Source organism: Condylostylus longicornis, unplaced genomic scaffold, assembly GCF_029603195.1.
Source record: "Condylostylus longicornis isolate FDR11 unplaced genomic scaffold, ASM2960319v2 ptg000027l, whole genome shotgun sequence".
NCBI classification, from domain to species: domain Eukaryota; kingdom Metazoa; phylum Arthropoda; class Insecta; order Diptera; family Dolichopodidae; genus Condylostylus; species Condylostylus longicornis.
This window is the reverse complement of record NW_026577996.1, coordinates 8,876,537-8,902,331: the sequence shown is the minus strand read 5'-3', so window position 1 is coordinate 8,902,331 and position 25,795 is coordinate 8,876,537. Positions and strand designations below refer to the sequence as shown.

At 23.5% G+C, this 25,795-nt stretch overlaps 1 protein-coding gene across 3 annotated transcripts in view; it reads right to left on the bottom strand.

Annotated features, from left to right (window-relative positions):
• Positions 1–508: 508 nt before the first annotated feature.
• The window catches only part of LOC129607294 (rhythmically expressed gene 5 protein), a 50,583-nt gene continuing 25,296 nt past the window's right edge, over positions 509–25,795 (bottom strand). For all 3 annotated transcript variants that reach the window (XM_055518194.1, XM_055518195.1, XM_055518196.1), the window contains 2 exons: positions 6,419–6,608; positions 509–2,794 (listed from right to left, as the gene is read on the bottom strand). In XM_055518194.1, coding sequence (XP_055374169.1) covers positions 1,842–2,794; positions 6,419–6,608 — 1,143 coding nt within the window. In that variant the 3' untranslated portion in view covers positions 509–1,841. The remainder of the gene's footprint in view (positions 2,795–6,418; positions 6,609–25,795) is intronic.

Here is a 25,795-nt window from a genome sequence, read left to right as displayed (position 1 = left end):
ATGAATGTTATTTTTTTCAACTTAAATTTAATTATATAAAATCATATTTTATATAATTTTTATTTTTTTAATATTTCGTTTTAGTTCTTAAACTATAATGTAAAATTAATTATTTTATAGGATAAATTGATTTAATTTGAAAAATGTAAAATTTTATACATTGAAATTGTTAAAAATACAAAATTAGTGTATTATTTTAGAATATTTAATAATTATATTATAAATAATTTAACATTCATATAATGTAGAATTCTGTCACTCAAAATTAAATCGTATATAATTATTTATAAATATTATATTGATTGTGATTAACAAATCAATTTGATAATTATTATATAAGTAAATTTACTATTCCAGTTACAATTATTATAAGCTTTAATAGTAATTTGGATTTTGTTTTAAATTTTAAATTTATTCAAGATGTTCTTCAGAATATTTTCCAATTAATCATAATTGGAAGTTATTTTGAAGAACGTATCGACTTCCTACTTAATTGTTTCAAATTTTCTTCATATAATTACGGTATGTTAGAAAATATAGAGAGGAATACTAAAATAGCAAAATATTTTCAAAATTATACAAATCTCTAAAATTTTATCCAATATTACAATTCTTTTATATTCAAAATACTATATGAAAAAATCATTAAAGTAGTAAGCAATTCATTAATTAATTTTAAAAATTATTACAATTTATACAATACATATTTGAATTATATAATTGAAAAGGTCAAAAAATATTCTTCAACTTCAAATATTCTAGGCTATTGTCTGCTTTTATAACTGCATAAAAAATTTAATTGATAACAAAACACAATTGCAAAATATTTTTAATTATTTAACATACATAATATAAAAAATCAATATTTTCAATGTTGTTTTCAACATACTCCAATGTATAACATAAGGACTATATAGAGAAACAAAAAAATTTATATTGAGGTGTCCTTTTAATTTTACATTCACACATTTTTTTACTCTAATCAATAAAACAAAATTCAGACAACAACAACAAAACACACACCTACACTCGCCTTTATTCATACAATTTATTACTAATAGTCAAAGTTGACCTAATTTTAATCTATTGTAAATTGTTTCTAATTGATTACATCAGTTTTCAATTTATCATCACTGTCCTTTTTTAGAAATATGTGTATATAGGAAAAAAAAAATCAATGTTTTCCTATCCTATTCACAATTTCTTTTTTGATTTGATTCTATATGTACAATATTTGTCTGTATTTTTGATTGTTCATAAAATATATTTTTTAACAATAATACAACATATACACATATATCTAAATTAAAGTAAGCATATATAGTAATAAAATTATACACAATTGAAAAATATATTGATATCATCGTATAAATCTACAGGGCTTCTCAAAAATTAATTATGACAAAGCAAGGAAGAGATTAAAATATTTAAAAATATGAGCTGAACTTTTCAAGCTCGAAGGTTTATGTGCCTCATTCTGCATTCTGTATGCCACCTCCTTGTCACTGGATGGAGATAAAGGGTGAGTAGAAAGAGGTTGAGTATCGTATATCCTTATAATGAAGTTTTTAAGTGAACTGAGAAGCAGAATGAGGCTATAGCCTAAAAAAATATTATTCATATTTAGAAAGTAATTTTAAATTTAACAAGAAAAGAATACACCAAAGTTATTCTTGAAAAGGAGACGGAAAATTAATTTTCACCATTAGGGCTTTCATCTAAATCATAATTTCTATATTCTCGACATGCATTATTAATCGTTAATTTTCGTATTACCCTGCACATACATGTATTATACATTTTAACATAGGTATATGTGTATATATAGGTACATATTAAATTTAATATCTGTGTATATTTCTAAAACTGTTACTGTTTCTATATTGACGTCGTAATCTTTGTTGATATCTTTGATATTGCTGTTGTTGTTGTTGTTGTTGTAAAATCTGTTCTTGCTCTTGTTGTTGCTGTTGTTGTTGTTGAGGATAGACTATAAATTCAGATGTTGGTACAATAAAATTTTTTTGACGTCTAATAAATTGATGATTACCAATAATAAAATCTCTATCATCATCACGTGGTAATGGCTTATATTTATCCTCTTCAACTGGTGTACCATCTGGTCGTACACGTATTACCAATGGTCCACTTAAATAATTTGTTGAAGTTTCAATTAAACTTTGATGTTGTTGTTGTTGATGTTGTAATGCTGATGCAATGTAATTTTGTGACGTTGGCTTATGTAATATTTCAGTATTAGAAATTTGATAAATTTGTTGATAATTATTATTATTTTGTTTATTTACATTTGATGATAATAATGGTGATGCAATTATTCCAGATGAATTAATTAATGAATCTTTAATATTATTAATGTTATTGTTATTATTATTCTGTTGTTGATATTGTTGTTGTTTATTATTATTATTATTTGGTATATGATAATTACCATATGCAGCATCCATTTCCATTGCATATGATGATGATGATGATGATGATGGGAATGTACCATTACCATTTATATTTGTTGAACTTGAAGATAATGATGATGTTGCACTATTATCAATACCATCAAATAATGGATTTTTTTGATAACCATTTATTTGATTACCAAATAGTATAATTGATGCATCATTTGATAATGCTGATGTTGTTGGACTAATATTTGTTTGAATATGATTTGATGATGATGATGATGATGAACCAATTATACCAGATCCTTGTAAAATATTATATTGTGGACGTTTTGTTGTTGGATGTACATTTGGATGATCTTTCATAATTGTATTCCAAACTGAAATTAAATAGTAAAAATTTTAATGAATTTAATTATAGGATTGAATCAAGTAATCATAGTAAATTCTATCATCATTTAACACTAATTCTAGAACCAAATATCGCAACAAATTATTTTATGTTGACGAAACCAGTATATGGCACAAAAATTCTTCTATGCAAATAGCTGTTTCGGTAAAATTCATTAAAAATATTTTTCATTAGAATTAAAACGGCGATCTCAAATATTCTCATAATTATACTTACATACATACACATATACATAATTTTGTTTACTAAATTCTTGTTTGCGAATAATTTGTAATTATAAAAACATTAATGCAAACTCAAATTATAATTAAAATTCTATTAAAAATGTGAGAAAGCAAATACAACGTTTTAAATTACATCGAAATTAAAAAAAAAAAAATTTTTTTGTTTTTTTTTGCAAAAACGTGATTTGAATCGGAATAATTCATTTTTAATATTTTATTGCGGCTGTCACATACTTTCTTAATGACATTTAATATTCTATAGAGCATTTTATTTTTCATATAGAAGCGACAAGGAAATTTTAAAAGTTTTTGTTTATTCTTTAAATTCTTATTTATTTATATCTTTGTGTGTATATATATACACTCAGATATATGTATGTACAATACTTTTTTGCAATACTTTTAGAATATTGAGGAAATTATAATATTTTTTTTTTCTTTCACTATAATTGTGTGTCATTTTATGACATTTAATATGTTTGTTATTTTGTTACCGGAACTACAAGTGTATGTAAATTTTTTTCTGAAAAATTTTAAATTTAATTTTATGCAATGTATGTAAAATATGAAAATACATAATTTATTTCAAAATAATTGTGAAATTCTAAGAATTAAAAGAATAACTATTTAATAATAACAATAACTACCGTAATTTAAAAATTGAATTACGGACTACCGTCAACGAGTCATTATACATAAAACGGAATTAAAAGTGATTTTAAATTGATTTCAATATATGAAATGTCGGCTCCATAAATTGCCTTAGGTGAAATCTCGTTTATTAAAAAATATTTCAATTTTTTTTTTTTTAAATAGAATTTAATAATTTTCTGGTTCAATTAAGCTGATCAAATAAATCTGACCAGAGTGCTTTCATTATAGTAGACAAATATTAATGAAATTTTGTCACAATATTTAAAGTACGTGTCGCATTTTATAAACAGAAATAAATAATTAATCTGCTTATGCTTAACAGAATTAAATAATTATTTGATGCTGACCATCTTATTAAAAGTTGGTATCTGCATTGGCGAAATTCCATCTCAAAATGGTGAGGCAATTTAAGTAAGAACAATTAATTCGAGAACTGTGTCAGCTGCAGTATCTGGTAGGTCTAACGTTTTCGGGCATAAAAGGTCGAGAGGAAGGTCAAAAACTAAAAAGACCTCAAAGAGCATGAAGTAACGGTTAAAACCTTTGTTCAATGAATCTTCTCAATCCGGCAGAGTTATACGATTCCTGCCTAGTGGACTAGTTAATAGTTGGGGTTATATAGGCTGCCGTGAATGGAGTCTCTCTGATACCAGGTCACCTCAGAAAGTATTATTAAAAAATATTATTTCCAAATACCCTCTTTTTCAGAGATCTCTTAATATTTTCTATTTCAAAATTCTAACACTGAAATGTTATAAAATTTTTTAAAATATCAATTCGTATAATGTTGCGAGCAGCTTATGTTATAAATAATAAAAAAATCAATAATCACAAATTATTGCGACAATCCTACCTACCATGTATAAAATAATTTAACCTTATTAACAAATTAAATTAATTTGAATATTATATAACATTGAAATAATTTTTTTTTTTTTGAATATTTTTGTTAATATAATTGAAGTATGACTTTATTACCAAATTATTGCTCTTATAACGTGTATATGAACACCTGTAATCTAGTACATACATTACGTATGCTCAAAAGTTATAATTTATATATAGAGGGTATACCCACTTATATTTTAATATACTTAAAAAATTATCAAAATTTCAAGTGATTATGTTAAATTTTGCAATTATTTTTAATCAAAAACGTTTTTTTTTAATTTTAATTTTCAACCCACAAAAACCAAATTTATTTTTGTGAATTGAAGATTCTTTTTTCACACCCTATTCAAATGAAATACAGTATGCATATATAGAGAAAATCTTGTTATTTTTAATGTTATTGTACACAATTAAAATAAAAATAATTTTGAAAGTAAAAAAACCTAAACATTAAAATAATGTCTTTGAAAAAGTTCTTGAAAATTGCATTTTTGGAAAGATTATTGATAAATTGTTAGGCATAATACTTAAGTATGGTATAAAATTAATTACTTAATATTTAAGAAAAATTGAAATAAAGAAAAAAATTTGTGTTCGCTTATAGGATGGCGGCCCTACCCATTAATATGGTAATCATATTGAATAAAATGAATAAAAGACCTTCTTAAAATATTGTGTTGGGTACATGTATTTAAAATTATTATATAAATTACTACTTTAATAAAATATTTGAGAAATAAACCATTCTAATATTAGTTTTAGGATGGTTCGAACCCTACATTTTGTTTTCTTAAGATCGATATACAATAGAAATTTATTTAAGAAAATATAATAAAATGCACTATAGAATGTGCAGTAGAACCCACAAAATAACCATCGTTATGTTGCCTCTAATAAATACCTGTAATCAGATAATTTTAATAAATTATTTGAACGAGCATAACATTTTATATTTAATTTAATTTTATAATACCTTGTCAAATATTTTCAATTAAATATACAATGTTAAAACAATGTATCATACTTAAAATACATGACAATTATACTTCAATATTTTATCGCCCACCATATTTCAATTAAATACAATTAAAATCAACTTAAAAGATGTTAATTTTTTTACCGTTATAATCTTAAAAACAATAAAATCATAAAATACTCAAAAATATTAAAATATTTTAAAATATACAAATTTGGCCTCACAAATCTTACTGCATTACAATAAAAACAGAGAAAAAAAAAACCATAAGCATTTTTAAAAAATTTCCCAAAAAAAAATTAAAAGAGATGATGCGCTACAATAAAACACAACAATAACTAATAATTTTTTATATTGACAATAACAAAGTGATTTTCTTTAAAAAAAAACAATTTTGACCATGGACCTCTAAAAAAAAACCAAAAAAACCACGAAATAATAACAAACTCTTGTTGTTAGAAATAAAAAAAACTTATTTGACATTGAATAATTTTTTCGAGTACTTGCGTTTTCTTTGGAATATATACACTACGTATGTATGTTTATATATGTATCAAGTACAGAATGCAACTCTTCTCTAGCAGCTACTCTACAAGAAACAAAGAAATAACAACAAAAAAATTTTTTAGAAGACTCTATGTGCGTAAATCCAAAACAAAACAGGTAAATATTTTGAAAAAGGTAAAGGAAATCACAATAATTAAAATGATTATGTTGGTGTAAAATAAACAGTAACAGAGTTAAAAGGTTGAATATTAAAGAGTTGTTGAAATATAAACACAAATTTTCTATTGAAAAATTACTTTTTAGGTTTTTTTTTGCTGTGTATAGTACAAAAAATACTTACTTAAATCATTAGCACCTCTTTGATATGGATCCAATAAATCTAAATTTGTATCAGGCATTTCTTGTAATTTATCTGATGCATAAGTTAGTAAATCACGTTTACATTGTGCAACTGGTATATTACGAACTTCATAACTTGTTTTACAATAATCACTTACAAGTTTAGCAAATATTGAATATAGATGTGACATCTGTAAGAGAAAGAGAAATAAAATATAGGTATTATAAGCAAATATTTGATTAAGTATGAAAGTTAAAAAATATTAAAAAATATTTAAGTTATATTTCATTTTTTACGAAATTTACTAGAAATTTCGATGGTAATTTAACTTAAACTATTCAATATTTCTAGCCTCTAAAATATATTTGAGAGTCTCTCGACTGTGCTGTTAGCAATAAATTCCAAGAGAGAGGGAGAAAAAAGATTTTATGACTTAAGAGTGTTAAATAAAGTTTAAAAATTCCATCACGTTAGGGACAATGTAAATTTGGCCTAATTCTTGTAAACAATATTTTCCATTACACTATAAAAATTTTTTTAAAAATTTTTTTAAAAATTTAATTTATAAAGCTATATCAGAATAGATTAGATTAAACATGGGGTATAATAAAGTACCGCGACCTAAGATGTGCAAATTCGACTATCTAGTGTGGATCGAGCTTTCTTGCTGCAAGGACGCAACCTCTCAGAACCTTTCATTCACCAAGAAGGTGCATCAAAGTCTCTTTCATTTACCCACAGAATTTGCAAAATCCCTCGCCTTCACGTGACCCTTGAGTGAAAACGAGGGTAGTATTTTGCTAGGACACCCATGATGATTCTAACCTTGCTCCTACCCATTCGTGTTATTTTCATATTTAAGAAGCTACAAAGGTTAAAGATTTCTTTGTCAGATGAGGGTAGTGTGAGTAATTTTAAGAATTTCAAAATAATTAGCCCACGATTACATTAAGTACAAGTAATTTTTTTAATTAGCAAATTATTTATTCTGTAGAATTCAACTTTATATTTTGCTTTAAACAATAACAAATTTCGTAATAATAAAATTTATAATTAAATTAACAAAAAAAAATTATAAAATATCGAATTACGATACTATTGCATTTGATTTAAAATTAATGTAATTAATTCATAACTTTGTATACTCAAAAAAAAATATAACTTTTACTTATAACCTTTTATACTCAGAAATTTTGAGCGACCATATATTATGTATATGGTAGTTTCAGCCTTAAATAAAATTAAATTTAAATTTAAAAGATATTTAATGCTGAATATCCAGTCGTTTATGGTTTCTATAATTGTGTGTATTTTGAAATTTTTATTGTAAAAACAGAACCAAAGTGGTGAACGGCAATGGCCGACGATTCTTCAAATTCATTTAGCATTATTTACAAAATTAGTTGCTAAAAGTGTCATCTCTATAAGTGAAGAAATTTTGAAATTCTTCCCTCTTAAATTTTTTTAAAACATATAATCATAAATATGAGATCAAATCCTCTTAAACTAGACTAAATCTCATGAAATAAAGTTTTTATGATTCATTTAAGAAAATAAATATCTGCACTTTACTGTTATTGTAAAATAAACGGTAATGCCTTAACACTTAATACACATATATACTTATAAATTGAAATCTGTTGCAAATTCCCCCAATATATACTTGTGCCAACAATTAAAATAATTAAAATCTTATAATTTAATGAACCTTAAACAACAATATATTTTATATATTTAATCATAACAAAAACGAGATTCTCTTATACTAAAAAATAAAGAGAATTTAAAATTCTTTAAAAATAATTTTAATAAATGCAGTCAGCCATAATTTTAAAATATATGACGGAATAAATTATACGACAATAGTTAATTTAACCAATAATAAAAATTAAGAAAAACAAAAATGTACTAAAATAATAATAAATTCAATTTGAAAAAGAAAAACCCAAAAAGAGCAAAAGAAAAATATTAATAAAAATTTCCCTCTGGCTATTAATAAATATGTCAAAAAAAAAATTTTTTTTTATATTTTACATATTATTACAATATTTTGACTCTATAAAAATTCGTAATTGTTAATTTACCATCTCATAAAACTTAATGCTTTCATTTGCTCCCCTGCATATTATGTAGCAGGTTGTATATCGCTGTAATATGCATATATAAGGACGTGTTACCACTATATTCAACAACTATGCTCTTCATAATATATTTCGTATTTTAAAGTGCCATATAATATAAAAATATGTAAATGCAATGTGTTCCCGAATACAGAATTCATTAATGAATCTTATAATATCATTTAATATTCAGAGCTATAACACACTTTAAGTACAATATAGTCATATTATACTCAATAACTTCCTCATACAAATTAATAAAGATATGTAAAAGAATACACATTCTATATGTACATACATACAATGTTGTATTAAATAATATTTATGTACAATAAAATATTTAGAGTTTCTATATATACTTTGAAAATGTAGATGATGCACTTTAAATTTTTATATTGCTAACTATATACGAGTGCTCATTTATGAATATTGTTGAAATATATAAGTATACATTATGTATAAGAGAATTTTCAAAGTGTTATACTATAAAATATTATGCTATAAAACACGTACTTTACTTATGCAAGTATTTTTAACGATTTTAAATAGATATGATGGCACCCATAGTGATGTATAAATGAAAATCATAAAGACGATAATGTCTTTTACATATTATGCATACATACATACATATATATTGCATTAAATTTAAATAATGAAGACGAACTTATAATAAAAGTTGAAAACACATATAAAAAAAAAATTAAATATTATAATGGAATGTGATTTGAATTTAATAAACCTTAATAAAAAAAAAAAAATTTTAATTTCTTAAGTAATGCAAAATAATTTCATAAAAAATTATGCAGTGAAAACCTGAAGCGAAAATATGTACCTAAAATAATAAAAAATTAAAATGGATAGAAAACCCGAGACAAAATTTTTTGTAATTATTTTTTAAAATAGTAAAGGTACCTGTTGCGTTATAACGTTAATATTTACAGAAAAAGAAAATGCAAAAAAAAAAAAAAAAATATTTCTAAATTTAGATTTGAAATCCCAACAGAATGCTATTTTTCAGTCATCAAAACAATATACTGTGAACAGATATTAGTAATTGAATATTATTTTACTACATAGAAGTTGATAACTCCTTAAACAGGTGTTTATATCATAATTATTTAATATTTTTTGTGGCACTAAGGCAAAACTGCTGATTTTGTAGAATTTTCAATTCAATTAATAGAAGTAGTTATACGCATATACATATATTCCAGTAGAAAGTCTAAAAACTTTTAAGTTAGTATGTTTTCTTCAAAAGAGCTACTCTTTAGAACTCTAGAGTAGAAACCTCTGCTCACATACGGTTCACATGCCAATAAAAATGTGGCTAAAATACGATCTTACGAAATTGAATGGCCTCTTAGCGATTTCTCGTCTCCTAGCGTCTACACAGGTTACTTCTAGTGGGAAAGCATGCGAAATGGACTAGAACGAAACTATTTTTCATTATTTCAACGATCTCGGCGAAGCAAGACTGGTCACAGGGGTGGGAAAAAGCGTGACGGTACTGGACGTGATATCGAAGATTGTTGTCGGAGAATTATACGGATTGGTCAAGAGAAACGGTTGGCTTAAATAGGCTTCGAAATATAGGTTTACGATGATCTGTAGTTACCACGGCTTGCAAAACAGCACATTTTAGAAGTGCTAATTAGGGTGTGGTACTAATTCCAGAGTTGTTCAGTGGGTTATGTTACGTATTTTTTTAAATGGAAGATAATAAAGCAAAAAATAGTTTTATTGGTTATAACCTGAAATAATTACTGCTACCACAGTAACATAAAAATATTAATACACAAGCTTTTATTTGCGAAGTTCAAACTTAATTTTGTGTTTAAATTTATAAATATAATCCATAATAATTTAAGTCAACAATTCATAATTAAAATTTATTACAAATGATAATTAAATTATAGATTAAAATAATTTAAAAGTTTATATGAAATCGTAATAATAAATTATTTGGTAAATGAACCATATAAAATCAATGTACAATAAATACATATATATCGTTATCAATACAAAACATATAAATATAAATACATATATATCTCAATACAAAAGTGATTTCTACCTTATTCTATACACACACACATAGTATACATATGTATATAAGTAAATTAAGCAATAAAAATTATCTAGAAAATTCACAATTAAATCGATTTGTAATGTAAATTTCGCATGAATAATAACAATAATAATGACATACAAATAATTTAAATCAGATTTAAAATATAAATATGGGTGCTATAACTGTGAACGAAGCAATTAAATAATAAACAAGAAAAAAAAGTGTTTTTTTTTTTTAAATAATTTCACAGTACATTTAACTCTATACAATATTGTTTGAGGAATACAGAATTAATAAAAATGCAATGCAATTTGAATTTTATAATTTCTAAGAAAATGCATTCCTATTATTAACTGTTATAAAAAAATAAAAATAAAAGTTCTCTTTTAATGGAGAGAAATTACAGTATATGCAATCAGAATACAAATTATACAATGAATGAATTTTTAAAGCTATTAAAGTTGACAAAGAAAATAACAGAAATTTTTTGTAAAAAAAAATAAGTGTGACAGTTGCAACTGAATACAAATTATTTTCAATGATAATTGATGGAACAAATTGAAATTGGAACATTATTATTTAAATTATAGTTCTATAAACCAAGTAGAAAATGGCACTTTTAAAACTTATAAGTCGGAGTAGAATAACGCACACAAATTTTCGGCATACTAAACCAATTATCCCGGTAGGTCAGTTTGAAAAAATTAAAAAGTTGCGAGAACTACCCGTTCCCGAATAAATCAAAGTTTTAAATCTCTTATCAAAGCTTCAAACCGGCGCATATATCAAAGATGTTTTAAACCGGCCATCCTTCAACCCATGTTTCAAACCTTCAAAAATTATTGCATATTGTAGTAACATTACAATTTATGAAATCAGATTTTTTAAAAATATTATTATTTTTTATATTATAAATTTAATATACACATTCGTACTGATTTTAGAATTATAATTCGCTAGTAGAAGTTTATAATAACATTTTGTTGTTACCGCCAAATCGTGCGTGACTTTAATCTATGTTATTGCCATCTATATTAATCTGCGAAATATTTTCACATTATTAACATTATAAAATAAAAATATCCCATAATTTTTATTATTCACATAATTTTTAATTCATTGCTCTAAAAAACTAATTCTATATATTTTTTTTTTTGTTTTCTGAAGTTTCTCCTTATGTCGGAATAGTATTCGGAATATAATTATAGTGTATATGTCATTAAATAAAAAAAAATAACAATGCAAAAACCATGCAATTACAATTTTTTTCTCTATTTTATTTTAAAATTAAAATAATAAAACTTTTTAATTTGTAATTCACGCTTTAATTTTTTTATATAAAAAACAAATCTAAAAAGCACGTAGATTTTTCTTTAATTTTAATATTACGATAATAATGAATGCATGAATTTAAAAACATTAAAGCAAATATTTTAAAGCATATAAAAAAAAAAATTGTAATCTAAGTCATTTACTAAACCTACTTACATCGTAGATGAAATAGCCTAAGAAATAATAAAAAAGCGAAAAATTTGAAAACAATTGAAATGAGGAGTTTAATAAAGGAGTGGAAACAATAAAGTAAGGGAATTTCCCAAAAATAACAAAAAAAAAAACATAGTGTGAATTACTCTAAAAAATTTGCATTAAAATTTAATTTAAAATAATTTTTTTTTTTATTTTATTTTTTGGTTTTATCTTTTTGAAACAATAATTCTTCTATCATTAAGCATATAATTGATTATTTCAAGTTTTGATGTAATATATTTTATAAATGAAGGCAAAATTTAATTTTTCCACGGCTTAAAATTTCAACATTATTCAATGTACATATTTCTCTTGAAAAAATTTATTTTGCAGTACTTAGATATTATATAATATGCCAAGTTCGTCATAAATACAACATCCAAGTTCTAAACTTTACTAACATAGAATTGATATTGAATTTCACGCAAAATTATCTAGAAATTCCTAAAATTCTAGCATCAAGTTTTAATATGAAAATATTACAGAAAATCTGGTATAATCGGCATATAAGCGTTCTCATTGTAAAAGTGTTGCACAAAATTTTAAAAATTTCCATTTAATACTTGTTTCAAAATCTATGAAAGGTAATATAACCATGCCTAGTGAAAACTAAATCCAAAGACCCGATATTCCCGAAAAATTGACTTGTTCATTTTTTTAATAACCATAGTTTGCATATTTTTGTTTCTATATAGAAACAAAAATACAATTACAGTCCATAGAGGTTCATTCAGCCTCTGAAATCTGGCATTTATAAAAATTTGGTCAAACCGCCCTTTCCTAAAAGTAAACTCAGATATAAATTTTTGCGACAAAATGTTCAGTCGAACTTAATATGCAGGAGTGCCCAGACTAACCGAAATCTGTCTGAAAATAGTTTATTTACGTGTTAGTTTTTAAAGTAAATCAGTTGGCGTCCGAGCTGAGGCTCCAGTAATTTAAAACTTAATATCATTATGTTTAATGAAAATTTTCAGTAATAAAATTCCATTTGTATAAAAGGGATTCGGTCCACCGCTAAAGTATGTGATTATTAGATCAAGAACTTCGTTTCGCTTCCAAACATGTTCGAAAATTCATTAAACTATTTTGAAAAACAAACAAAAAAACAAAAAATTTTTCTCATATTTCACCTTACAATTTTGAAGCCTTGGATTTGACACAAGAAACGAAAAAATCAAGAATGCAAAATCACAACCTTACCCACTATACATTTTCGGATTATGTTAGAAAGTGGTGGTATGGTATAAACCTCATTATGAACAAAAACAACATTACGGTAGGTAATGTTGTTTGTTTTTAGTTTAAAGACTGAAATTTTCACAACATCTAGCTTTACACAAATATTTATGTTAAATGTATAAAATAATGAAACTGAAGAAAATCATAATGTTTTCCTATATACCTGCTATATTTTTAATGATTGACGTAAGGAAAATGCAAATTTATCGTTTATTTTGTGTGACTTTTTAGTTTTAATATTGTTCACAATAGGTGACGTTAGTATGAATAATGAATAATGGGTATAGCAATCGAAAAATATACGTACTTTTTAATGGAAGGAGCATTAATAGAATATACCTAGCTATATAGATAACAACAGATATAAATATAAATTATTATATAATAATAAAATAGAATTCTGCACATACATTTATACAAGTAGCTGCATATAGTAAGTATTCATTGAAGATCTCATTAAATTATCGATTGTAAATATAATTATTCATATATTGATGAAGAAAATCTCTATTGTATAGTAAATAGGATTTGCATTAAAATTTTAGAATTGAAAATTTGCATAATTTTCTATTAATATTATAAATGTGAATATGTTACATATATACATATATACATATAATATATCATTTGTAAATAAATTATGCAATAAAATTAGGTTTCGTATATTATGCGAAGATCTTCCATTTAAATTGATAAACCAGGATTAAAAAAATTATAAAATATCGTAAAACTTAAGTGATGAGGAACAAAATTTCTAAATGAGAGCTATTAGTCTTCCCAAAATTAAACTTTGGGAAAATAAACTATTATAATATGGAAACGTTGAACCAGAGCTGACGGTTATTGATACATCACGTTGGAAATTAGAAATGGGAATCATTTAAATCGAAATTCTGATATGTTAAGAATTGAAATTTCAATTGTAATCCGTTAATCCCGGGATTGTTCATACAGAACATATGAATAAATATTTTTTAGTAACTACATACATATCTCACGCCGAATGCCTTCACGACAATTTCAACTCATTAATCCAAATATGAAGTAATTATAGAAACAAAATCAGAAATAAATCAAATATTAAAATCATTTGACACATAAGAATTCAAATATTCAAATACCCATAATTAAACCCAAATCAATAAAACTCTTAAAACATATTATTAAAAATGTACAAAAATATTTTATTTGTAATACTGAAAACTCACCATCCTAAACCATTTGAACAACATATACACGTGTTCTATATTTCAGAATGAAACACAATATTTTGAAAATATTCGGAAATATTGTAATATCCTTAATATTCCTAATATTTATTGATCCCAAAAGTTAAAAAGGAATAAATAAAAAAAATATTAAAATTTAAATAAAAAATTTGCTGTCACTTTCAGAAATGTTTTCAATCAACAGCTCACTTGACCTTTTTTCTCTATATTTTTCTTTTTTCTAAAATATTCAATAAATTTTTAAGAAATTTTCAAGTTTTCAAGTCCTCTGTTCCTAATTATATACCCATACATATCAATAGCACATAGAAAATTTTATATTGTTTTCATGTAAGTAGTACGATTCTAACTTATTATTTCTGTACATTATTATTTTTTTTTTTATTGTACATTATAAATTGAATTTTCCATTAAATTGAACATAAAAAAAAAATTAATATTTTTTTCTATTCATTGTGAAGAACTCTTCAAAAAATCATCAATTATAATAGTCATCATCATAAAAACAATAATAATAATAGAAAAAAAAGGATATTACAACATTAGAGTACAAAATATAAATAAAATAATACGAGGACACACATACTCGTACCTGTACGTGGATAAGTTCTCATTGTATGTACGAGTATATTGAAAATTCGACAAAGATTGCATATTGAGTAAGTATAATCAATTCTAAAAGTTGAAATTTGTTTTCTTTTATTTAATCAATTTAATTTTTTGGGTTCGCTTTATTTTCAAAAGACGAGAAGCAGCAGTTTGCAAAATTTAACGCTTATTATACTATACGTATATAGAACGAAAAACTATCGCAAGGATTTGATATTTTTAAGAATATCTATGCCATCTATCGGAGTAAGTGTTCACATTCCAAAACAAACTATTCTAGTCTTGTAAACTACTTTTCTTAATTTTTTTAAATAAAGTTTGGGACAGCTAAAAGTGTTATACATTCATAATTAGAGATGAAATGCGGTAACCTCTTTTAACTTTTTATTAGAAATCCCAAACCATAACATTATATTGTCAGAATATTAATATTTTTCTTCTTATTTTAGGTTAAGTTCAAAATAAAAATGCGAATCAAATCATCATAAATATAGAAACTATACCGAATCTACAAATCTGAGAAAAAATACATGGAAAAATTATGTAATTACAATGCTGTTTTGTAATACTTTGTATTAGGAGTAAAAACTAGCCTGTAAATTTTAATATTGAGGATTTAGTGTCCATGTTTCACAAAGAAATGTAGAGAAACATACCAGAATAAATATGCATAGCTATTCTCTTGAGCTACTCTTTGATATAAACTGATGAAGTTGGGAATTTTACACATACAAAAAATGTTCACAAACAGAAATTGTTAAAATATTCATATTACTTTTAGATTCATATTACTTTTTGAAAATATTTCGTCAGAAATATATATTTTTCGAACATACAACAATTTGTAATTTCATAGACCATAAGTAATATGATATCCAAATAAGAATATTCAATACAAAAAATATATATTTAAATATTTACAGTTTTACATACTTATTAGGTTCATATGTAAAATGAAAGAACACTGAAGTGTCTATTTATATTCCTTCAATTTTGATATTATAATTTATATTATTGGAAGACCTTTGGCTCCTATTGAAATTTATTGTAAGGCATGCATATGTACACAAATACATAAAAAAAAAAGAATTTAGACTAAAGGTTAAAAAAATAATTTGGTTTCTATTTTTTTTTTTATTCTGAAAGTTGAAAAAGATTAATATTTGCATAAAATAAATTTATATAACAATAAATAAATGAAATTATATTGAAAAAAATAATATGTAGAAATTCTATAAAAATTCTCTTGAATTATGTGAAAATTTTTAAAGTTTAAGGGTGAATTCAAGGGTTTGTTACAGTATATTGCATGATTGGAAAGAGATATGATAGTGTTGAGGATCAAAATGTTGTGTTATTGAAAAAACAAAGATGAAATCCTGAGTAAAAAGCAGTTAAGAAAAGAAACTCCACCAGAAATTAAACAGTTTGTTAAATCTTTGTAATTTTGAATGTTCTAATACCTAACACAATAAAATTTATTAGGAATTTAATTTCCAATTTATTATCATTCAAAACAATGTATGTGTGTATTTTAATAGGTAGTGCTTACATAGTAATAAAATTCAATACAATATTTAACACAACAGTGCCCTCATTCAATATAACAGTATGCTTTCATTCAATACAATAAATTAACAGTCAAACAGTAAAACAATATTCTCTTTTTAATTTCTTAATAAACTGTTATGAGAGAAAGTGTATATATTTAAAAATCATTTAACATCAGAACAAACGACAGCATATATTCAAGCTCGTATATCTGAACATGCTTTGTAAATATCAATGAACATCTTCTCACATTTTTTGTATATTGAAAGAGGCAAATAATACATGCTAATTAAGTAACAAATATTTTAAAATAATATTAACTATTTATGCAGTACTATTTTAAAGAATATAGCAATAAAAAGAGAAAGAAAAAATTAAATTCGAGGTATATTGTAGATAATAAAATTTTTCTACAAAAATAAAATTAAAATGGTAAACAAAATTTTATATTATTTTTGTTACTTTTTGTCTAGTTCGTTGCTACTTTAAATTCCGATGTGTCAAAGTTTTCATAACAGTTATACACAGTTTTATAACTCTATAGAGTACACAATTTTTTTTTCTCTCATTCAAATTATTTGTAAAATTAAATAAGGTAAAAATTTTTAACAAATAATGTCAAAATAAAATTTCATAATAATTTTTGTAGAAGAGAAATACAGACATTTCTTTTATAACAATCAAACAAACAAATAAATAAACAAACAAACAATGTTACCATATAATTTCGTAAAAAAATTATTTTCGGTACATACGTGTTTTCTTTTTTTATTTTTCAAATAATTGTAATGGTTACTTAAATATACGTGAAATGAAAACAGTTAACTATTGTTATATTATATACTAAATTCGTAAAATGTCCATAACATACATAAATAAAATTATATTTTACTAAACATTTTTTTTTATATTTTTTGGCTTTAAATGCAAACAAGTTGCCAAAAAATAATTAATGCCAACTGGTATGTAACAATACAATATGATCAAAATATAAAAGAATATACTTTTATATATGAATACTTGACTTAAAACAAAATATATGAAAAAATTAAGTCATCAACACCATTATTAAATCATGTGATTATTATAATGTTAATCTCATCCTCATAATTCGGGCATTAAAATAGTTGTTAATATAGTTGTAATAATTTTTTAAAGAATATTATAAGCATAACTTGTCATAAGCTTATTAGTTAGATAAAAATTATAAAATATGATCAATAGAAGCTACTGGTTTTTTTTCATAATAATAAGTATAACATAATTTATAATAACATAATTTACAATTAGAAATTATAAGGTTCTAAATTTTGTGTTCAAGAAGTCAGGAGGCATTTTATAGACACTTGTCACTTAAATATTAATCTATATATTAAGTTCAGAAGTATTTATGCAATTTAGATTTTTATATTAAAAAATTTTTAAAAAATAATTTAATTTTAGTCATTTTAAGATGGTTATACATACTGTTATACATTTAGTGTTATACGTTAATTGTTATACATAATATTATTCAAACTGTTATACATACTGTTACACATTTACTGTTATACATTTAGAGTTATACGTTAATTGTTATAAATACTGTTATTCAAATTGTTATACATACTGTTACACATTTACTGTTATACATTTACTGTTATACGTACTGTTAAACATATTGTTATACATATTCGTTTCATTCATCGTACTTGCCTTATAAATTTCTACAAATTTACTCAAATTTCAAATAGTACAATAACCTGTTATATAAATTCAATACATATTCTTATTTAAAAATAATCAAGAATTTTAACACCTGTTCAATAAAATTACTATTTCAAAAATTTTCACAATTATTAATATTAAATCACACCTCCAAAATTCATTTTTAATTAGTCATTTTAGACACAAACCTAAAATAAAATATGATTTTCTAATTATTAATATCAAATGAGAAAGGAATGAATATCAAATGAATATCTCACAAAAAAAATAGTGAATCATAGTCACATATCTTTATTCGTGAATCATTTTTCATTTTATAAATCAAAATTTGGCGAATCAAAAAAAAAAAAATAATTTCTACTTTGTTTTACGAAATTCCATATAAGGAAAATTATCAATTTACACCTTTTCTTATCTTAATAAATTTGAATTTCATATTTCACTAAAATGTGTAATGTGAGCACAGTTGCAAAAAAAAATTTGTATATCATCAAGTACAAAGTCTACACTGCAAATTTACACTATATAGGGGTGTGCTTTGCATTGTTATCACAAATAACTCATCTTATGAAAAATGAATAATTATATTGAAATTATTTTTTTATTTTCTGTGAATATTTCATGCATAACAAATTAATTTTCATGAAAAAAAATTGTGTAGTAAAAGTAATTTTTTCTGCAGATATATTGGAAGCTAAACATATGAATATGGCAAAAAATCAGAAGGTGTGTGATAGTTTCAACATAAAAGCATTATGAAAAATATTTAAGGTTTGAATATCATTAATAGAGAGGCAAAAATATAGATAACTTCCTTTTTCTATTGTTTGTAATCCTTAAAAATATTAACAATATCGTTCGAGAGAAAATTTTTCAATTTTAATTTAAAACATTATCAAAATATTAAAAAATTAATATTATAAAATATGAAATAGATTTACATAAAACCATGACTAGCCACAATTACTGAAAATAGATAATTATTTAAAATTATATAAGATAATTTTCCAAATATTTTGATCCTATTGGTAAGCAAACTTCAATCATTTGCCTCAGATTGTAACCTTGAGTAAACTTTGCAAATGATAAAGAAAAATTTTGTAATTTCTCTATATTTATTATTTTGGATATAAACCAATTTTTTTGGAAGCAAATTGCCATATATGAATGAATCTGATTTAAAAGTGAGCTGTGATTGCATATTTCTCATATACTGTACGATAACACTTATACAGATTCTGCCAAAAATTTTAGAATAAGAAAATTCAATTGATTCAAAGAGCCATGGATCCTTACACGTTTCCTCTTCTAAAAAGCACAATAAATTTTTTTTTTGTTTTGAATTTTTTTGTCAGTAATTAATTAATTAAATATTATTTTGTATATAAAATATAAGAAAGTAAACGATTCACACCTTTAACATGAATTAATAATTGAAGGAGAAACAAAGAAATAAAAAAATTAACTGAATATAATTGCGTTTATGAACTTTGAACTCTTTTACATTTTACTGTTATGCTATTCGCGTATACAAATTTCTTATATTTTTCATCTTCAATGCAATATTTTTCTCATTTTTAATGAATAATAATGAAATGTTACATTAAATGAACGTCTAATAAAAAATTTACATTTCCTTAAATTTTCTATATGTATAACAATTTTTAATGTAAATTAAATATTGTATTTTTTTTTCTTCAATACTTTGTTATTGTTTATTTAAAATAGCGTGAAAAAAAAATAATTTTTTGTATTATTTAAATTATTTTTTTTTTCGCATCTAAATTTTTTAATTTATTGCAAATATTACAAGTCGTTTACATGACGTTAGATTTTTCATCATTTTCAGCATTTTATTTTAAACTAGATGGTTTTTTTATTTATTATTATAGACTAAATGATTCAAAAAAATCTCCATTTTCTTTTTTTCTAATTTCCTACCGGAAACAGCCTTTGTACAGAGCAAAAGTACTTGAGTGAAAACATCTTTTCTTTTTTCTTTGTCGTTTCTGTTTTGTTTATTTTTTGTTTGATTAATCTGTAATATGTTTATTGTGTTTTGTTTTGATTAATTGAAATTTGTTTATTATTGTATTTTGAATAGGAAACTCACTGTCAGTCATTATTTTCTGTTTTTACAAAAAAAAAAAATTTAAATTAAACTATAATTACATTTCTTATTTCAATTGTTTATTAAATTGTGTGAAAAAAAAATTAGTTTTATTTTATGTCTCCCTTTAAACTAAATTTCTTTAATATTATATTTATTAGGATGTACCGATTTTGTATACAATATTCCAATTAATTAAAAAATTAAATTTATTATTCTTGTTTTGTTTTAAAAGTGAATCTTCTCAATTGTTGCATAAATATTTAAGAAAATAATGTGTTGCCATCTTAAGTTTTCATTAAATTTGACATTATTATACAATGTTGAAGTGTCATGCGTGTATATTTTATATTATCCTTTCTTATAATTTCAATTGTTTACTAAAAAAATTATAAAAGCATTTTTAAAAAATTGTTAAATATTTATTCAAGCATAATACCTTCTATATAAAATATGAGATTTCTAAAAGTTTTGCAGGTAATATTTCACCGGAAAATGCTCGGTTAAGAAGCCAGTAGTAGTACGAACCCGATTACGATCCATCCCAAATAGTTCTGAAGAAAACTTCCTAGAGAAGTTTACGAAATGACAGGAACAAGATTACGTGATGGGATTTCTCAGTATAGCTGCTCAGCGAATATTTGATTCGGCCCCAAACAGAACGTTAAGTGCGCCATTAATGGTAGTCATTGCTAGTCATCAGAAGGAAACGGCCCGCATAAAAAAGAATTCAAATTCCCCCACGATAACGCGTTAGTACGTAAACGAGCGTTGCTCTGTTTCTTAATACCAGTTGCACTAGTGCGAGCTCCAAAATAGTTTAGGCGTAATCTGAACCAATTGGAGAACCAATAACGTCGCCCTACTGTCTGAGAGCACACAGTTGGTACGATTTTTATATTCTCTTTTTTGATTCACTCTCACGCAGATATTTCATGTATTTTAGCTTAAAGCTCTAAGTAATATATACCTAAATATATTTTCAAAACGAGTGGTAATAATTTGAAGACATCTTACAAAGCTAACGTCATTATAACAAAAAATAAATTTAAAAAAAAAAATTACTATTATGATCAGTGTGTTCAATGTTATTACGTAATAATATTTTTTTTGTAATTCTAAGAAACTTATTTTAGAAACCTTCTGTCAAATCGAAGAGAAAATGTCATATTAATAAAAAAAAAAGTGATGATATTCCAGGGAGTTAATTATTAACGACTTTGGGAAGCTTATAATATCAAAAAAAAAAAATAATTTTATATTCTATAAAGAATTTTAGAATTTCAGAATTTCAATAGAATAATTAAAAGAAATCTTAATACAAAATACTTAAATCTTTTGTGTTTGAGGACTATATAGAAATATTAATAGATAATTATGCGATATTAATGACCAAAAAATCAAAGAGTTGCCACCTGTGGTTTTTAAATAAATTATTAATGGTGTTTTTTTTAATGATCTTATCTTTCTCTTATATACAAAATATACAAATTTGCTAATAGGTAGACACATAAAATGACAAAAATAACTTTGATTCTTCTACGTTTTTGCTTAAACAACAATATTTTATGAGTACAAGAACTTTATTTCTAACCATATTAATTTATTAATTATATAGATAATACGCATTACCTTTATAAATCTAAAATCTGAAATTTTTTAAATATCTCCAATTAGAAAATCTTTTTATAAATAAACTATTTTAATAATACCCAAAAATATTTTGAATTTATCATAAATTTTTTGTTCAGTTTTTTAAATCTTAAATTATTATAATGATTTTTGTAAAATCACCCACATATATGGGGAGTTTTTTATTCACGTCATTTATTTACGTACATATGCGATAGTTTGTATGTATTCCTTTGTATTTAATGGTATTTAAAGTTAATTTATAATATTTTTTTACTGTGTTTATATTTTTCAGTTTTCTTTATTATTTTCTCTATATTTAATGATTAATTTATTTTTTTTAACTTAATATAATCATTAAAACAGAAGCTTACAATATTTAAAGATGATATCATCTTCTATATATTTTGTTTATTAACAAACTTCAATTTTTTATATAAAAAAATTACAAAAAAAAAAAAAAAACCATCAGAAATTCAAGATCACAAGGTGCCTTTTTATACTTGTAATATTTTAAATAAAATATTTAAAACAATGCTCTGTACACTCTTAAATAAAGAACGTTTATAATAGTTCTTAAATAATCAATCGTATAGCATGTGACTGCCTAAGGCAAATCATATTATTCTTGAATTCTTATGCTTTATTTTAATTAACATAATAATGAATTTTCAGTACTATAAGATCGGTCTAATGTTACTTATACTTATAATAACAAAACAATTATTCTTTAATGAAATTAATTTAATCCATCCTATATTTTTTATCTTAGATACTAATTTTTTTTTTCATAATTGCGAAAAATTTCAATTAAATTTTAAAGCATTTATTATATACATATGTACCTAGAGACAGCTATAAAAAGTGAAGAAAAAATTAAAATTTTATTGCGTCTAAAAAAAAAAATATATAAAACTTTCAAAATATAAATTAAATTCTGTAATCATTTATGTCAAATCTTTATTATTTATGATTCAGTAAAATAAAAACCAAAAATTTAAATACTTTGTTAAAAACGTGAGGTAAATAACAAAAGGGATTTTCAATTGAAATTTTTAAAAAACCTCAAATTTAATTAATTTTAAATAATATATTCGCGATTGATAGCAGATAATAATAATATTGAAAAGTATATACATATTTAAATGTAGTAAATTATGATTTGTCATTAATTTAATTGCAGAATAATTTTAGAAACAAATTTAACCCTAACATTCTCACCACACTATTTACTCATCATCGCTATAATTGTACTTTTAAATTTTTATTTATAATTTATTAATGACTAAATGTCAAAATGGAATTATCATTTCTGTGAGGGTTAATTTTATTTATTTCAAAATTAGGTGGTTTACAATCGAAATTATTGAGTTCATTATTGCTTTTTTCTAATGTGCTTTCAAAATCGTTATGATTCCACGAGCAAGTCATTTGCCTTTAGCAATTTTAATTATATATTTAAATTTCAATCCAAATCCATATAATACTAATATAAGTATAACAAATTTCCTAGAAACTAATTATAATTATTCAAAATGTTAATTAATAATTTTATTTAAATAATTTAATTAAGATGAATGCATTTTACGTTGCTATAGATGCATCAGTTAATTTTATTATTGAATTATTACAAATATTAATTAATGACATATAATATTTCTGTTATAAGTATAATACAAAAATATAATCAATTATTAAAAATTGTCATAAAATATAGAAAATTTTGTATCAGATATTCCTTATTAAAACCTTATTAAAATACCTTATACGGATGATTACATAAATATTTTAATGATTATATTTTAAAAATAGTAGGTATAATAAGGCTTTGCATGAAGGTGAATCTAATTATTATTTGAATGCACGTACATACATTATATTTTTATATTAGAGATAGTAATGGAAAATTATTTAATGATTCACCATTTTAAAAAAAAGTTTATGAAAATATAAAACTAATTTTCCTTGACATATCACAGTATGCCGTGCATAAAAATAAACATATATGTATGTATGTGTTTTTAATGAGATGAATGAAGGTGATTTATGTAAATAATAAGTGAACAAGATTAACTATTAAAAGAATGGAAATTATAATTATAATTAGCTTATTTGTATGTCATAATAAAATTTTATAAAAAAAATTTATACAAATTTGTAATTAAAATATTAATGAAAATTTAAAAAAAAAGTATTTGTCATGCCTTAATTAACATTTTTTAATACAACATTTTTTTACTTGAATTAACCTAATCGTAAACCCGTGTTAAATTTAAACTATGTTAAATTTTTCACTTTAAATTTACAGGATTTTCAAATCGAATGTATAGGTAGCTCCTTAACAGCAGCACCAATAATATTGTCTTATAATATTGTGCTCGCCAATATCACAAAATATTCCTACATATTACGTAACAATACAGGACACATAAAATATTTATGCGGACGTACGTACGCATACAAATATTCAAGCATACGCGTAAGTATGTACCTAAGTATTAAAAAAACTGTTCTACCACCATAAAAATTACTACTACAGAAATAAGCACATTATATGTATATTATGCTCACTCAATTCAAACATTAAAAGTAAAAAAAATATTAAAATTTCACCTAAATCAAACTTTTCCAATAACCGTGCTGAGCCGTGCTGAGCTGTATATGGATTTTGTATTGGAAGTAAATAAATTATTTTCTCACAAAGTTAAGTTGTAAAACAAAAACACAAACCAAAAATGGCTATATTACGTTAATTATAAAAGAAAAGGCAATCTGTAGACCTATCTGTACAATACGTACATACATATGTGTTTTTATACACGTACATACATTGCTGATTATCGATAAATTGAATGTAAGGCATACCAAAATCCATAAACTAAAAAAATTTTTACTCTCAAGAGATGAAAAACCACAAATCAAAACTTAAAGCATGTTAAGAAAAAATGTTGAACATTTACACACATTAACTTATAACTTGTAACCAACAAAAATATGCAGTGACATGACATAGTAAAGTGGCAGAAAAACAAAAGCAAAACAGAAAAACTGAAACCAAAAAAAAAAAATAAAAGGCAAGACAAAAACTTTCACTTTTCTCCGAATAATCGCGACGTTTTTATTTTTTTATTAATTTTTTTTTTTTTTTGTTTTCGATTAAAATTTTTGCTTTCTTTGAATTTTTTCTCTTTCTCCTTTTACAATTTTTGTTTTTTTTTCGTGTACAACATTGAAATAACACCGTTATTTACTATATACTAACTGTATAAATAACAGCACACACACACACACAATATAAAATAATTTTTATAGCGCCACGTTGAGAAAATACCGAAAATAAAAAAAAAACAGTTACAAAAAATAAAAGAGAAAAAAAATCATTTAATTAAGCGGTATTTTTAGACATCTAGTTAATCAAACAAAAAACAAAACAGCATCACAAAATAAAACAAAAAAAACGCCAAAATTATTGAAAATAAAATCAGTGAAAACCGAAGGCGCACAACCATCAACTCTCATACAAAATGGAAAAAAATTGGATTCAATTCGAATCGATTGATTTTTCATACTCAATGT